Raw genomic sequence first — 17925 nt, 5'->3', positions numbered from 1 at the left:
GACAAAGCATGTTCTCTGAAGTAGCAGAGCGCGCTCACAATACTCCTGCGCATGTGCACAACAACAAAAGAGGATTGTTCAGAGATGGATTAACTCTTTGTGGCAAGACTGGGCTCAAATGATGGGAAATCTTATACTCGACATTATGACATAAAAAAAAAAAAAAAAAAATTTTCGGGTTTACATCCACTTTAACCACTTCACGCCCGCGCTATAGCTGAAAGAACGGCTTTAGCATGGACGCCAATTGCCAGGAGGGCATCCCTGGACGTCCTCCTGTTAATCCCGCGGGCGCGCATCAGGGAAATTCTGTGCTAGCCGTGTCCCTTGGACACAGCCAGTCACAGATCGCTGTAAATGGCCAACCACAGTGGCTGTTTACAGCGCGATCGGAGCTTCCAATGAGAGATGATCTCAAATGTAAACATATGAGATCATCTCTCATTGCCGGCTCTCCCTCCTCACACAGAGACCACGTGTGAGGAGGGAGAGTGACCTGTGCTTCAGATTGTGAGATTGTGAGTGATAAAAAACACATACACAGTGCCCACAGTGCCATCTGCCAGTGCCATCTGCCAGGCCATCTGCCAGTGCCATCTGCCAGTGGCAGTCCCATCTACCATTGGCAGTCCCACCTGCCAGTGCCATCTGCCAGTTCCATCTGCCAGTGCCACCTGCCAGTGCCACCTGTCATCAGTGCAACCTGTCAGTGCCATCTGTCATCAGTGCCACCTTTTAGTGCCACGTGCCATCTGTTATCAGTGTCACCAGTGCCACGTATCAGTGTCATCAGTGTCACATGTCATCAGTGCCACGTAAGAGTGCCATCTATCATCAGCGTCATCAGTGCCTTCTGTCATCACCAACAATGGCTAGAAGATTATATTCAGTTGAGGAGGCGCACAATATTCTTGCGGGCGACAAGAGCAATGGGGAGCTCTCCTCTTCGGATTCCTCCTCATATTCAGATTCTGAGTCTGATGTGGACTACGAGCCTGTCCTAACCAGTGGTACACTGACAGCCTCAGAGGAGGAGGATGAGAGTCCGCTCGCCAGACGAAGGCGCACAGGTGAGGAGGCAGTGCCATCCACCAGCACCGCAGTGCCATCCACCAGCACTGCAGTACCTTGGCAAAGGCCACGTACCAGTGGGGTGTCACCTCAGTCCCAAAAGGGTTAGGTCCCATGCCAGCCTTCCCTATTCCCTTCAGAACTCCTTGTGGCTTCCTCCTAATTCAGGAGAAGCTAACGCTCCCCCTTTCACTGCCCAGCCAGATAGACTTTTTCCATTTAATTTTTACTGAGGACATGCTTGCATCGATTGTGGCCCAGTACAACCTGTCAGCACAACAATTTATAGCAAGTAACCCAACATCTTCTAATGCCCATCCCTAGGAGTGGAGAGCCCTAACAGTGGAGGAGTTTAAAATTTTTTTGGGCCTCACATTCTGTATGGGACTAAACAGAAAAAATGAATTAGGTTCATATTGGTCTACCCTCCCCATCTTTTTCTCAGTAATGGCCAGGACCAGATATCTCATGATTATGAGATTCCTACACTATAACTATAATACCCAATGCCCTCCCCGAAATCACCCAAATTTTGACAAGCTTTATGAAATTCGGCCGCTAATAAATTATTTTTCTGAAATCTTCCCCCAGTTGTTTACCCCAGACCAACACATATGTGTGGATGAGTCCCTTATCAAATTTTCTGGCAGGCTGGGCTGAAAACAATTTATTCCCACCAAAAGGGCCCCTTATGGGGTTAAGATGTACAAATTGTGAGATCGAGCTACAGGGTATACCTATGCCTTCATGGTATACGAAGGGAAGGACACCCAGCTACATCCTCCTAATTGCCCAGAATATATGTATGTGGACAATTTTTATTTTAGTTTGCCCCTGTTCCGCAACCTTCACAGAAAGAACACTCCAACATGCGGTACCGGAAGGGCTTTCCTCAAAGCCTCGTCAACAAGCAGTTAAGAAGAGGGGAGGCGGCGAGCTTAAGGAATGAGGAAATTCTGGCTGTGAAGTGGAGGGACAGAAGGGATGTCTACTTGCTTTCTTCGATCCACAACAATACATTCGTTGAGATCACCAGGAGGAATGGCCCAATCCAAAAGCAAGCATGTATCCACGAATACAACATGTTCATGGGGGGTGTCGACTTCAACGACCAGATGCTCGAACCCTACCTTTCCACTAGAAGAACAGACCAGTGGTATAAAAAAAGTTTCAATTTATTTGTTTCATTTGGCCATATACAACACCTATGTAATCTATCGCAACTCCACTGAAAGACCCAAACCCTTCCTTAGCTACCAGGAGGAAATCAGCACTGCCCTTATATACACACGAACGGCCCACCAGAAAACATTAGATCCGATGTGATTAGCAGACTCTCTGAAGGCCACTTTCCCGATAAAATCCTTCCCAGACCAACAGGCCAAAAACGTCAGAAAAAATGCCGGGTGTGCTCCAAACGAGGAGTGAGAAGAGACACCACTGATCACTGTCCCCAATGTCCTTCCCAACCAGGCCTCTGCATAGTTGACTGTTTCCGCAGTTACCAAACTTCACTAAATTATTAGTGAAGTATGGTAAACATAACCCTCACTTCCTGCCTTCACACCCCTTATGCCTCTGCTTGCTCTGTAACTGACCCTGGCTTGTTATTCGACCACGCTTCTGCCTACCGATTCTGTTTATACCTCTGCCTGATCTGGAACTGTTCCTGGACTGTTATTTGACCACGCTTCTGCCTACCGATTCGTTACATACCTCTGCCCGATCTGGAACTGACCCTGGACTGTTTGACCATGCCTCTTGCCTGCCTCTTGGACTGATCTTGTACCCTGCCAGTGTACTAGTGGGGTTAAGAACACAGGGGTCTCACATATGTGAGGGGCTCCAGAATTGTTTTTCTGGATGAAGAAAACAATTTAATTTGTTTTCTCGTTCCTAGATTAGGGTCTGGAGACTCGGAGGCTTCAAAGAGATTTGGGTGGGAGAAGCCTCTACCCCTGTCCTGAACGAGGCCCTACTTCTGCCTGCTGCCTGTAGGACCTATGACCTATCATGGCTCTGCCTGTCGCATGAACTGACCACACCACGTGGACCTGCCTACTACCAGGACCAATATTTTGGCACTGCTGACAATCTCTGCCTGCACTGACCCTGGACTGTATATGGACAGTATCCCTGCCTGCTGCCTGTACTGACTATGGACAGTATTCCTGCCTGTTGCCTGGAAAATTGTGTTTGCTTTTGCTGTCCAAGTCCCTGCCTGCTGCCTGGACCAATGCTATCCTCCTGTGTACAACTGCGCTACTACAAACACAGGTAATCTTTTGTTTACTCTTTGCTCAGCATAATGTATTTTGGGGTGTAATTCTTGGTATGTGCATGCTATGTGTCCCTAGAACACCTGATGGTGTTCCTTGCATGTTGGGCCTCTGTATGTGGCCAGGCTGTATAAAAGTCTCACACATGTGGTATCACCATACTCAGGAGGAGTAGCAGAATGTATTTTGGGGTGTCATTTTTGCTATGTACATGCTATATGTTGGAAATATCTTATAAATGGACAACTTTGCGTAAAAAAAATGCGTTTTCATTTTTTTTCCACATTTTTCAAAAACTTATGGAAAAAAAATGAACCGTTCAAAAGACTCATTATGCCTCATAGATTATACGTTGGGGTGTTAGCTTTCCAAAATAGGGTCACTTTGTGGGAGTTTGCATTGTCCTGGTGCTCCAGGGCCTTCAAAAGTGTAATAGGTGGTTGAGAAATGAGATGTGTAATTTATGCTCCTAGAACGCCTGAAGGTGCTATTTCAATGTTGGGCCTCTGTATGTGGCCAGGCTGTGAAAAAGTCCCACACATGTGGTATCACCATACTCAGGATGAGTAGCAGAATGTATTTTGGGGCGTCATTTGTGGTATACACCTGCCATGTGAGAGAAATAACCTATTACAATGACAATTTTGTGGAAAAAAAAATCATTTTGAAAAGAATTGTGGGAAAAAAATGACAACACCAAAAAAACTCAACATGCATCTTACTAAATACCTTGGAATGTCTACTTTCAAAAAAAGGGGTCATTTGGGGGGTATTTGTACTTTCCTGGCTTGTTCGGGTCGCAAGAAATGAGATAGGCCGTCAGTACATCAGGTGTGATCATTTTTTTATGATTTGCACCACAGCTTGTAGACTCTCTAACTTTCACACAGACCACATAATATCCACTAATTTGGGTTATTTTTACCAAAGATATGTAGCAGTATAAATTGTGGCCAAAATTTCTGAAGAAAAATTAATAATTTGCAAAAATGTATCACATAAACTAAGAAAAATGCGTTTTTTTTTTTTAAATTCCGTCTTTTTTCATTTATAGCGCAAAAAATAAAAAACCCAGGAGGTGATCAAATACCACCAAAAGAAAGCTTTATTTGTATGAAGAAAAGGACAAAAAATTCATTTGGGTACAGTATTACATGACCGAGTAATTGTCATTCAAAGTGTGATAGCGCTAAAAGCTAAAAATTGGTCTGGGCAGGAGGGGATTTTAAGTGCCCAGCAGTGCTGTGTTTTGGCCTAGGCCAACAAGGCCCAGGCCTAGGGCGGCACTTTGTGTGGGGGCGGCAAAAAAGCCGCCCCCCCCACCACCAAAACGGCACCCGCTCTCCTCCCGCACAGGAGCCGTCAAGCCGCCCCGTAAAGCCGTGATTCTCTCTTTCTCTGAATGGCCCTCTGCTGTGGCCAATTATAGGGAGGGAAACAGCAGGGAGGAAGCTGGGCGGCGGCACGGCGAAACCAATTAGAGCCGCTCTCTCTCTCTCTTCTCCGTTCAGCTGACAGAAAGGGGAGGGGGGGCGAGCGGGGGAGTTCTCTGGTAAATGGAGCAGCAGATCTGTGACAGGGAGAGGAGAGATGCGGGCTGTCTGTGTATCTCCCCCCGCTCGCCTCCCCCTCCCCTGACAGCCCGCATCTCTCCTCTCCCTGTCACAGATCTGCTGCTCCATTTACCAGAGAACTCCCCCGCTCGCCCCCCCTCCCCTTTCTATCAGCTGAACGGAGAAGAGAGAGAGAGATCGGCTCTAATTGGTTTTGCCGTGCCGCCGCCCAGCTTCCTCCCCGCTGTTTCCCTCCCCATAATTGGCCACATCAGAGGGCCAATCAGAAGACTCTGGGGGCATCATAGGAAAAGTAATCACTAAAGAATGGCGTGCCTGTGTGTGTATCAGACATCATGCTACAGCCCCCAGCATGCATGCACTCTGCTGTGGGGGGGGGGGGTTACAGGAGGAGAAAAAGAGAATACTGTGCTGGGGGAAGCCAGATAGGGAGCCAAACTGTACCCCTGTACCCGCACCACCAGAGCCACGCTGTACCCGCACCACCAGAGAGCCACGCTTTACCTGCACCAAGAGAGCCACGCTGTACCCGCACCACCAGAGCCACGCTGTACCCGCACCACCAGAGAGCCACGCTGTACCCGCACCACCAGAGAGCCACGCTGTACCCGCACCACCAGAGCCACGCTGTACCCGCACCACCAGAGCCACGCTGTACCCGCACCACCAGAGCCACGCTGTACCCGCACCACCAGAGCCACGCTGTACCCGCACCACCAGAGAGCCACGCTGTACCCGCACCACCAGAGAGCCACGCTGTACCCGCACCACCAGAGCCACGCTGTACCCGCACCACCAGAGCCACGCTGTACCCGCACCACCAGAGCCACGCTGTACCCGCACCACCAGAGCCACGCTGTACCCGCACCACCAGAGCCACGCTGTACCCGCACCACCAGAGCCACGCTGTACCCGCACCACCAGAGCCATGCTGTACCCGCACCACCAGAGGGCCACGTTGTACCCGCACTACCAGAGCCACGCTGTACCCGCACCACCAGAGAGCCACGTTGTACCCGCACTACCAGAGCCACGCTGTACCCGTACCACCAGAGCCACACTGTACCCGCACCACCAGAGGGCCACGTTGTACCCGCACCACCAGAGGGCCACGTTGTACCCGCACCACCAGAGGGCCACGTTGTACCCGCAGAGAGCCACGCTGTACACGCACCACCAGAGAGCCACGCTGTACCCGCACCACCAGAGGGGGAGATAGATGAAGCCACTGCCAGGGTAGAGACATGCTACACTACTGACTAGAGTTGGCCTGGGCAACCCAGAGTGAGCGAACGTCCAGCTGGAGGAATCACTGTTGCAGTTTCACTGGGTCTGGTAAGAGAGCCTGTTGGCCATTATCCATTACTGTTCCCAGGAACTGAGCCATTAGGAAGTACCTAACCTGATATCCTCTAGGCCAACCCTAGTGACGCCACTGTCCCAGAGCCCACAACGAGTTACGGCACTGAGTTTCGGTAACTGGCCAGACAGGGATACGCCAGCGTGGGCACCCTGGACATCTGCCGCCTGGAGTCCCACAAGCGGCGATGGGCTTTCCGTAGCAGCCGACACCTCTCTCCCCACTGTCAGCCACACACACTCAGTAACACAGCCAGGAGGAGGAGGAGCCACAGAGGAGGGACACGACTTCAGTGCAAGAGCCTCCCAAAGCACCCAGCACATATCCCCTTACCCCCCAAATGAAAAGATGCTGTATCACTCACTGCCCTCCTCCCGCGATGTCCCTCTGTCCTCCCATGAAGATGACAGGGCGGATCTTAAAAAGGAAGGGGTGTGGCCTTGACAGGAAGGGGTTGGTCATAGTTAAATTATGGGGTGAGCGAGCTTAGTCAGGCCTAGGGCAGCACAAAACCTAAATACACCACTGGTGCCCAGTAAGCAAGTGGTTAAGGTGGGTAAACATCCCTCCCTTACATTTTTGTTTGTTGACGAAAATTGGAATTTATTTTCGTCATAGTTTTCACCTCAAATTTTATTCTATTCAAATTTTATTCTCGTTTAGGACACTGAAAACATGCAGCTGATGAAACTTGTAATGAAAATATTTTTGTAGAAGAAATTAACACTGCCATGCAACACTATGGGTGTTATTTACTAAAGGCAAATCCACTTTGCACTACGAGTGCACTACTTTCGTAAATAACCCCCTATGACACTAACATTTTTGGAATATCATAGAACATTATAGGATGCAAATACCGTGTCCACTCCAGCCAACAGCAGCTCTGTCACGCTGCCGTTCACCTGCTTATTGGTCAGTTTTCCATTGGACAGCAGATAGGTTAGATACTCCCCCTGCACCTCCTCTCCACGGTCCAAGCAAGCTTGTATCTTCTCCATCTTCTGCTCGATCATCTTTATTCCTATGGATTTATTCAAAAGATCAGATTATGTGCAATGTTCTGCTTTCCTCATTCATGTAAAGGCCAGCTCTGCACAATCTGAGCAAAAAGGGAGAGGAAGTATGGACAAAGAGCGGAAAGAGAGAAAGAGAGAAAGAAAGAGAGAAAGAAAGAGAAAGAGAGAAAGAAAAGAGAGAAAGAAAGAGAGAAAGAAAGAGAGAAAGAAAGAGAGAAAGAAAGAGAGAAAGAAAAGAGAGAAAGAGAGAAAGAAAGAGAAAGAAAGAGAGAAAGAAAGAAAGAGAGAAAGAGAGAAAGAAAGAAAGAGAGAAAGAAAGAAAGAGAGAAAGAAAGAGAAAGAGAGAAAGAAAAGAGAGAAAGAAAGAGAAAGAGAGAAAGAAAGAGAAAGAGAGAAAGAAAAGAGAGAAAGAAAGAGAGAAAGAAAGAAAGAGAGAAAGAAAGAGAGAAAGAAAGAGAGAAAGAAAGAGAAAGAGAGAAAGAAAAGAGAGAAAGAAAGAGAAAGAGAGAAAGAAAAGAGAGAAAGAAAGAGAGAAAGAAAGAGAGAAAGAAAGAAAGAAAGAAAGAAAGAAAGAAAGAAAGAAAGAAAAAGAAAGAAAAAGAAAGAAAGAAAGAAAGAAAGAAAGAAAGAAAGAAAGAAAAGAAAGAAAAGAAAGAAAAGAAAAGAAAGAGATAAAGAAAGTTAAAAGTGATTGAAAAGGCTCATTTAAAAAAAACAAAAAAAACAAACATGTCATACTTACCTGCTCTGTGCAAGAGTTTTGCACAGAGCAGCCCCGATCCTCCTCTTCTGGGGTCCCCCCGGCGGCGCTCCTGGCCCCTCCTCTTCATCGAGTGCCCTCACGGAGAGCCGCTTTCCATGGGGGTACTCATGCGGGCGCGCTCCCGAGTCCTGCTGCTGCCACCATTAACACAGACAGCAGGATTCGGCCCCGCCCCTGGCTCCCTGGATTTGATTGACAGCAGCGGGAGCCAATGGCTCCTTGACAGAAGTCAATCATTTCATCAACTGTTGTCGAAGGAACAAAAATGGAAAACTTGCTCTGGTATTGTTCTAAATCTTGCAATTGACTGAAAATATTGATAAAAAAAATGATCTAGCAGTTGAAAAATGTGAACAATATACTATATAAAAGAAATTGTACATTCTGTAAATAACTGTATTCTATTTCATATGTTTTGCCTTTGTATTGCACACTGCACTCATTGTGCACACGGCACTAATAACGTTTTGATTACATGTTTGCATTCTTTCGAGTCCTGATTAGAATTTAGCCTGCCTATGTTACGCCCCTTATTACCATAAAAGTACAATTGTAATATTAATGTGATACCTACATAAGCATGTGTGTAAAAAACTTCAATTGCGCCGAATAAACAGAAGAATTATTTGGAAGGATGCCGAGTGTATTTTTTTATGTCTGTTCCCTACTGCGGTAGTCATTATTAATTTGGAACCAATTTATATTATTAATGAATTATTATTTTGAAATTTCCGGAACAATACAATCAAACAGTCAATCTAAATTACAATGTGTTCTCCCCAAAACTCCCAAATATTTCTTCAATTGACAAGAAGTGATCGGCTAAATTCCGCCACAGCTGTTCAACTTTGTAAAGTCTAAGTAATTTAAGAGATCACCAAATAGATCAAATGAAGGAACTTTGGTGTGTGATTTTCATTTAATTTGGTCATTTTAGTCACATTGAGTGATTGGTTGTAGGATCATATTGACACGTGTGTTGCCACCTTTAACCACTTGCCGACCTCCGCACGCCGATGTACGTCCAAAGTTTGCCAGCAGATATCGTTGTTATGGCAGCAGCTAGCTGCCATAACCCCGGTATCCCCGTTTTCGCGCGGCGGTCAGCTTTCAGATAAAAGTGGTCTCTGTGGCGGATTCGCCGCCAGATCACTTTTATCGGTGGCGGGAGAGGGGGTCCCCCCTCCCGCCGCGATCCGGTGCCCTCCGCCGCTTACCAGAGCCGTCGGTAGCGGCGGAGGCGACTGCGTCCTTCTCAGTGTTGTGCCTGTAGACGAGTGAGGCTAAGATGGCGCCCACTCGTCTCCATGACACTGCTGGGCGGAAGCGACGTCAAAAACGTCACTTCCGCCCATAGGTCTTAAAGGCACAATTTTTTCAATGTCATTTTTTTAAATGACTTTTTTTTTTTATTGCATTTTAGTGTAAATATGAGATGTGAGGTCTTTTTGATATTTAAGAGGACCTGTCATGCTTTTTTGTATTACAAGGGATGTTTACATTCCTTGTAATAGGAAGAAAAGTGACACAATTTTTTTTTATAACAGTGTAAAAATAAATAAAATAAATGTAAAATAAATAATAAAAATACAAATTTTTTTTTTTTTTAAAAAAACCCCTGTCCTGACGAGCTCACACATAGAAGCGAACGCATACGTGAGTAGCGCCCACATATGAAAACGGTGGTCAAACCACACATGTGAGGTATCGCCGCAATCGTTAGAGCGAGCGCAATAATTCTAGCCCTAGACCTCCTCTGTAACGCAAAACAGGCAACCTGTAGAATTTTTTAAACGTCGCCTATGGATATTTTTGAGGGTAAAAATTTGACGCCATTCCACGAGCGGACGCAATTTTGAAGCGTGACATGTTGGCTATCAATTTACTCGGCGTAACATTAACTTTATTGTTGTCTTATTTTTTTATTCAAAAAGGTGAATTTTTTCTAAAAAAAGCGCGCTTGTAAGACCGCTGCGCAAATATGCTGTGAAAAAAAGTATTGCAATGACCGCCATTTTATTCTCTAGGGTGTTAGAAAAAAAACAATATATAAAGTTTGGGGGTTCTAAGTAATTTTCTGGCAAAAAAACCTGTTTTAAACATGTAAACACCTAAATTCCAAAATGAGGCTGGTCCTTAAGTGGTTAACAGTTTGCTAAACTGTAAATATATGGCAGCAAGGCGGCTCCCCTGGGCAGGATCACGCACCTGTACGTGATCCTGCACTTCTGCGTCTGGGGCGTGCACGTGTGCCTCTTGTGACCCGCTCCGATTGTACACAGCAGGAGCCAATCAGCGGGTCTGGCGGATGCGATGTCCGTTGGGATCCGCTGATCTTTCAGGACACAGACAGAATGTAAACAAGGCAGATCAATGTTCTGTGAGAAGGAAAGGTTGTGATCCTGTGTTCCTACAAAGCAGGGACACAGATCTCTGCCTTCCCATAATACAAGCACCTCCCCCACAGTTAGAAAGAACTCCCTAGGCACACATTTAACCCTTTGATTGCCCCTGATGTTAACCCCTTCCCTGCAAGTGTCATTAGTACAGTGACAGTGCATATTTTTAGCACAGATCACTGTAGTGTCAGTAGTGTCACTGGTCCCAAAAAGGTGTCACTTAGTGTCCAATTTGTCAGCCGCAATGTTTGATTAAAAAAAATGTAAAAAATTAAAAAATTAAATTAAAAATTAAAAAAAAATTCCATAAATCTATTTCCTAGTTTGTAGACGCTATAATTTTTGCGTAAAACAATAAATATACTCTTATTGGGATTTTTTACCAAAAATATGTAGCAGAATACATATTGGCCTAAATGGATGAAGAAATTCGATGTTTTTTCCATTTTTTTTATTGTGTATGTTTTATAGCAGAAAGTAAAAAAAAAAAAAATTAGGTGATCAAATGCCACCAAAAGAAAGCTTTATTTGTGGGAAAAAAGGACAGAAAATGTTTTTGGGTACAGCGTCACACGACCACGCAATCATCAGTTAAAATAACGCAGTGCCGTATCACAAAAAAGGGCCCGGTCATGGGGGGGGGGGGGGTAAACCTTCCAGAGCTGAAGTGGTTAAAGGGTAAGTTCACCTGTTCACAAAAATTTAAAAAGGTGAACTGACTCCAAACATCCTGGACATCTCTCTGAAACCCAATGCACATAGCGGGCGTGATACCCGATGCAGCATCTCACGACGGCGCAATTGTCAGTTAATCACTTCAATACCGGGCATTTTCACCCCCTTCCTGCCCAGGCCAATTTTCAGCTTTCAGTGCTGTCGCATTTTGAATGACAATTGCGCGGTCATGCAACACTGCCCCCAAATTAAATTTTAATCATTTTTTCCCCCCACAAATAGAGCTTTCTTTTGGTGGTATTTGATCACCACTGCGGTTTTTATTTTTTTCACTATGAACAAAAGAAGAGTGACAAATTTGAACAAAAAAAAAAAAAAAAAAGAAAAACAAAATATTTTTTACTTTTTGCTATAATAAATATCCCGATTTAAAAAAAAAAAAATAATTACTTTTTTTTCTCAGTTTAGGCCGATATGTATTCTTCTACATATTTTTGGTAAAAAAAAAAAAAAAAATCGCAATAAGCGTATATTGATTGATTTGCGCAAAAGTTATAGCGTCTACAATAGAGGAGATAGATTTATAGCATTTTCATTTTTTTTACTGGTAATGGCGGCAATCTGCGATTTTTATCTTGACTGTAACATTGTGGTGGACACATCGGACACTTTTGACACTATTTTGGGACCATTCACATTTATACAGTGATCACTGCTATAAAAATGCACTGATTACTGTGTAAATGTCACTGGCAGGGAAGGGGTTAACACTAGGGGGCGATCAAGGGGTTAAATGTGTTACCTAGGGAGTGATTCTAACTGTAGGGGGAGGGGGACTCACAAGGGGAGGAGACCGATCGGTGTTCCTCTGTACTGGGAACACACCATCGGTCTCCTCTCCCCTTCACTATGCATCTCCTGCATTGGCTCATGTGACATCACAAATCATAATAAATCACCAATACATAGGGCAGCACTCATTTGCTCAATAGCCTTTCACCAGGGATCTTTTTGTTACAGCACCATACAAAGAAATAGATAACAGCCCAAACAACCGGATAGAAATAGAATACAGTAAAACCTTGGATTGCGAGCATAATCCATTCCGGAAACATGCTTGTAATCCAAAGCACTTGTATATCAAAGCAAATCTCCCCATAGGAAATAATGGAAACTCAGATGATTTGTTCCACAACCATTTATTCATAAGTCCTTCAGTTTATAGTCCAGATAAAAAGATTTTAGCAATGTGATAAGTTGTGTAACCATAAAATGTCCATCCACAAATGGAAGCCTCCACAAGGGGATTAGAAGCAAAATCCAGCAGGAGCCACAGAGTATAGAAGAGAAGACAGGCGCCTCTAAGTGTAGCAATATGATTACATTTTAATGACAACTCACATAGTTGACGATTAAAAGAGGCACACCTAAATATGCAGGGATCCAGGGTAAAGCGGTTCACATAGACCGGCTCTCACCGCTGTCAGTCTGCAATTGTGACCGGGAAGACTACCCTGCAGTAGAGCGATCTAAAAACGAGACTTGAAGTGCTCGTGGAGCAGAGCGTGGAAGGGACGACTTCTATGGTGGTGAGGAAGACGGTCTATGTGGACAGCTTTACCCCGGATCCCTGCATACTTAGATGTGCCTGTTTAAATCATCAGCCATGTGAGTTTCTAAATGTTGTACCTTCATTAAATGTAACCATATTGCTACACTTAGAGGCGCCTCTCTTCTCTTTTATACTCTGTTGTGAAATGACGCTACTTGTATATCAAGTCACAGTTTTGTAAAAAAAATTTGCTCGTCTTGCAAAACGCTCTCAAACCAAGTTACTCTCAGACCAAGGTTTTACTGTACTTTTATCAGTGGCAGAACTGTTTGATTAATAATAGAATAAATAAAATGTTAATGCTTTATGATATTGATCTTTCAAGCAGAAAATAAAAACAATATGTCATGTAATCTGCATCGACGACTGCTGTCATGTATCACACAGAAAGCTTGTGTGCCAAGTATTCACATGGTACATTATCATTATTTAGGACAATAAAAAGTTCTGAACTTTGAGCTTTCTTTACTTAGGACAAAGTTTTTTTTTTTTTTTTTTTATATAGCTTCCTCTATTCTATCTCATTGCTAAAAGGTGACAGGCACCTTCACAGAAAAGGGAAAAATAGTTGCGCCTAGCACTAGAAAAGTATATAGTGGCATTTCTTTGAGGTATCCTGCCTGTAATCATAAATTAAGTGGATGCAAATGGATGTCGGAAACAGACTGCTGATGTACAGAAAAACTGTAAGTATGAGTTCTGCAGCTGCTACAACAGACTTATTCAATAGGATAATGCAAAGACGATGTGCAAACTGCAATAACCCATAGCAACCAATCAGATTTTACATAACTAGTAGACATGTGCGCTGCCAAAAAATGTGTTTGTTTTTGTTTTCATTTCATTCGTTTTTTTTTTTTTTTCGGGTCATTCCTTATGATCGCAATTTGTAAATTCATCCATTATTAAATTCATACATTCGTAAATTCGAAAATTCGTACATTAGTAAATTCGTACATTCGTAAATTCGAAAATTCGTACATTAGAAAATTCGGAAATTTGAAATTCGAAAACCCGAAAACTCGAAAATCTGAAATAATAACTAACTATTAAATTATAGGTATCTGAATCTCCTTTCAAATTTGGCTGTTGGTGAACGTAACGAATACGAATTTATGCGAAGTTACGAATTATCTGAAATAACGAATGCCGCATCTAAGCAAATGGAACAGAACAAATTAATAATAATAATAAAAAGTTTATTATTAATCTTATTGTTATTTTTTATTATTAGTAGAAAAACAGAATGGTTAACGCTGCACTTAAAATAAAAAATTTAAATTTTAAATTTAAATTTTAAATAAAAATTTAAATAAAAGAAGTGAAAAAAATTAATGTGTATAAAGCTGCCAGCACCAAAAGTCCTAAATACAAAAACTCAAATCAGTGTAAAACATGGGGTGGGTCTGGCGCTGAATGTATCCAGAAATAAAAAACTGAATAAAGTGAATAATCAGTAGTGGTGAAAAATTAATTGGAAAACTAAGACAAAGTCCCTATACCACAAAAACAAGAAAAAAAGGGAACAAAAACCAAATGAATGAACATTCAGTAGTAGTGGAAAAATGCGTATGAAAAAAAAAAAAAAAAAAAACTAAGGCAAAATCCCTAAACCTCAAAAATAGGGAAAATGACAATCATATAAACAAGTAAAAAGAGAGCAAATTGTGTAAATCCTATAAATGACTATAATAATAATATGAGTCATAAATATAGAAGTGAAATATCACAGAAGATGGAATGACAAAGCATCAGAAAAAAACCCAAAATATAAGTATATATATATATATATATATATATATATATATATATATATATATTAGTGGTGATCACAAGATATATACAAAAATCACTCGTATAGATTGTGTAATTACAAAAGCAAAACCAAAAAATTCAGCAAATAAAGTCCCAAAATATGATAACAAAATAAATAAAATAAAATGAAAAATGTCCATGCAAGTGAAACAGCTTGATGCCGTGAAGAGAAAAGTGGAGGCCCTTCTTCCAAACAAATTAGGCACCCAGAGTGAGTATGTAGTCTCCACAGAGAAGAACTGCATGGCAAAGCTGTAAATATCTCAGGACTGAGTGGACAGAAATACAAAGTGATAAGGACCCAGCTGACCGGGATATCCGTTTAGGTTTTTGGGAGACCCAATTCCCTGGGCTTAGTGTGACCGCCATTGCGGTCTTCCCTGCGGGTAAGGAGACTACATACTCATTCTGGGTGCCTAATTTGTTTGGAAGAAGGGCCTCCACTTTTCTCTTCACGGCATCAAGCTGTTTCACTTGCATGGACATTATTCATTTTATTTTATTTATTTTGTTACCATATTTTGGGACTTTATTTGCTGAATTTTTTGGTTTTGCTTTTTATCTTGTGATCACCACTATATATATATATATATATATATATATATATATATATATATATATATATATATATATATATATATATATATATATATATATATATATATATATATACTTATATTTGTTTTTTTTTTTCTGATGCTTTGTCGTTCTATCTTCTGTGATATTTCACTTCTATATTTATGACTCATATTATTATTATAGTCATTTATAGGATTTACACAATTTTGTCTCTTTTTACTTGTTTATATGATTGTCATTTTCCCTATTTTTGAGGTTTAGGGATTTTGCCTTAGTTTTTTTCATACGCAGTTTTTCACTACTACTGAATGTTCATTCATTTGGTTTTTGTTCCCTTTTTTTCTTGTTTTTGTGGTATAGGGACTTTCACCACTACTGATTATTCACTTTATTCAGTTTTTTATTTCTGGATACATTTAGCGCCGCACCCACCCCACGTTTTACATTTATTATTATTAATTCATTACGTTCCATTCGTTTAGATACGGCATTCATTATTTCGGATAATTCGTGACTTCGGATAACTTTGTATTTGTTACGTTCACCAACAGCCAAATTTGAAAGGAAATTCCAATACCTATAACTTAATAGTTAGTAATAGTTAAGTTACGAATTTACGTATGTACAAATTTACGAATTTTCAAATTTACGAATATTCGAAAAAATTCGTTAAACGGGTTTTCGTTAATTCGGATACTTCCGAATTAACAAATTTGTTAAAAAACAAATTCGTAACGAAACGAATTGCACATGTCTAATAACTAGAGTAGGGTTAAGCCTCATACACACGATAGGACTTTGTACAAACTTTCCCGTGGATTTTTGTACAAAGGGCGTTGGCCATAAGTTTGTATTGCATACACACAGCAGAACTTTTTCAGCCAACTTTCACCAAATCACGTGGTTTTTCAGCTCTTTACCACCACCCTTTGGTCAATTGACACCTTGCGAACCAGGTTCACACTGGTGTGGGGATCCAAATTGGAAAAAAAACGAAAATTTTGAAAAAAAAAAAAAAAAAAAAAAAAAAATAAAAAAGTTTTTTTCTACTTTTTGTTATAAAAAAAATCCAATAAACTCAATTTTAGTCATACATTTAGGCCAAAATGTATTCGGCCACATGTGTTTGGTAAAAAAAAGTCAATAAGTGTATATTTATTGGTTTGCGCAAAAGTTATAGCGTCTACAAGCTAGGGTACATTTTCTGGAATTTACACAGCTTTTAGTTTATGACTGCCTTTTCATCATTTTTGTCATTTTTTGAGGTGCTAAAATGGCAGGGCAGTACAAAACCCCCCCAAATGACCCCATTTTGGAAAGTAGACACCCCAAGGAAATTGCTGAGAGGCATGTTGAGCTCATTGAATATTATTTTTTTTTTGTCCCAAGTGATTGAATGACAAAAAAAAAAAAAAATTACAAAAAGTTGTCACTAAATGATATATTGGTCACACAGGCCATGGGCATATGTGGAATTGCACCCCAAAGCTGCTTCTCCTGAGTACGGGGATACCACATGTGTGGGACTTTTTGGGAGCCTAGCCGCGTACGGAGCCCCGAAAACCAATCACCGCCTTCAGGATTTCTAAGGGCGTAAATTTTTGATTTCACTCCTCACTACCTATCACAGTTTTGAAGGCCATAAAATGCCCAGATGGCACAAACCCCCCCCAAATGACCCCATTTTGGAAAGTAGACACCCCAAGCTATTTGCTGAGATGCATGTTGAGTCCATGGAATATATTTTATATTTTGACACAAGTTGCAGGAAAGTGACAAATTAGTTTTTTTTGGCACAAAGTTGTCACTAAATGATATATTTCTCACACAGGCCATGGGCATATGTGGAATTGCAACCCAAAATACATTTAGCTGCTTCTCCTGAGTATGGGGATACCACATGTGTGGGACTTTTTGTGAGCCTAGCCGCGTACGGGGCCCCGAAAACCAATCTCTGCCTTCAGGATTTCTAAGGGTGTAAATTCTTGATTTCACTCTTCACTGCCTATCACAGTTTCGGAGGCCATGGAATGCCCAGGTGGCACAAACCCCCCCAAATGACCCCATTTTGGAAAGTAGACACCCCAAGCTATTTGCTGAGAGGCATGGTGAGTATTTTGCAGCTCTCATTTGTTTTTGAAAATTAAGAAAGACAAGAAAAAACATTTTTTTTTTCTTTTTTCAATTTTCAAAACTTTGTGACAAAAAGTGAGGTTTGAAAAATATTCACTATACCTCTCAGCAAATAGCTTGGGGTGTCTACTTTCCAAAATGGGGTCATTTGGGGGGGGTTTTGTGCCACCTGGGCATTCCATTGCCTCCGAAACTGTGATAGGCAGTGAATAGTGAAATCAAAAATTTACGCCCTTAGAAAGCCTGAAGGCGGTGCTTGGTTTTCGGGGTCCCGTATGCGGCTAGGCTCCCAAAAAGTCTCACACATGTGGTATCCCCGTACACAGGAGAAGCAACAGAATGTATTTTGGGGTGTAATTTCACATATTCCCATGGCATGTTTGAGCAATATATCATTTAGTGACAACTTTGTGCAAAAAAAAAAAAAAAAATTTGTCTCTTTCCCGCAACTTGTGTCACAATATAAAATATTCCATGGACTCGACATGCCTCTCAGCAAATAGCTTGGGGTGTCTACTTTCCAAAATGGGGTCATTTGGGGGGGTTTTGAACTGTCCTGGCATTTTATGCACAACATTTAAAAGCTTATGTCACACATCACCCACGCTTCTAACCACTTGAAGACAAAGCCCTTTCTGACACTTTT

General features: G+C 42.0%; 1 protein-coding gene across 1 annotated transcript in view; it reads right to left on the bottom strand.

Annotated features, from left to right (window-relative positions):
- LOC141147198 (sterol 26-hydroxylase, mitochondrial-like) overlaps positions 1 to 17925 on the bottom strand; it is a 48547-nt gene that overhangs the window by 14341 nt on the left and 16281 nt on the right. Inside the window, exon 5 of the mRNA XM_073634353.1 lies at positions 7145 to 7308. Coding sequence (XP_073490454.1) covers positions 7145 to 7308 — 164 coding nt within the window. The remainder of the gene's footprint in view (positions 1 to 7144; positions 7309 to 17925) is intronic.

The sequence above is a fragment of the Aquarana catesbeiana genome, linkage group LG06, assembly GCF_042186555.1.
Source record: "Aquarana catesbeiana isolate 2022-GZ linkage group LG06, ASM4218655v1, whole genome shotgun sequence".
Taxonomy (NCBI): Eukaryota; Metazoa; Chordata; class Amphibia; order Anura; family Ranidae; genus Aquarana; species Aquarana catesbeiana.
Note: the sequence above shows the minus strand (reverse complement) of the source record. Positions and strands in the feature narration are given on the sequence as shown.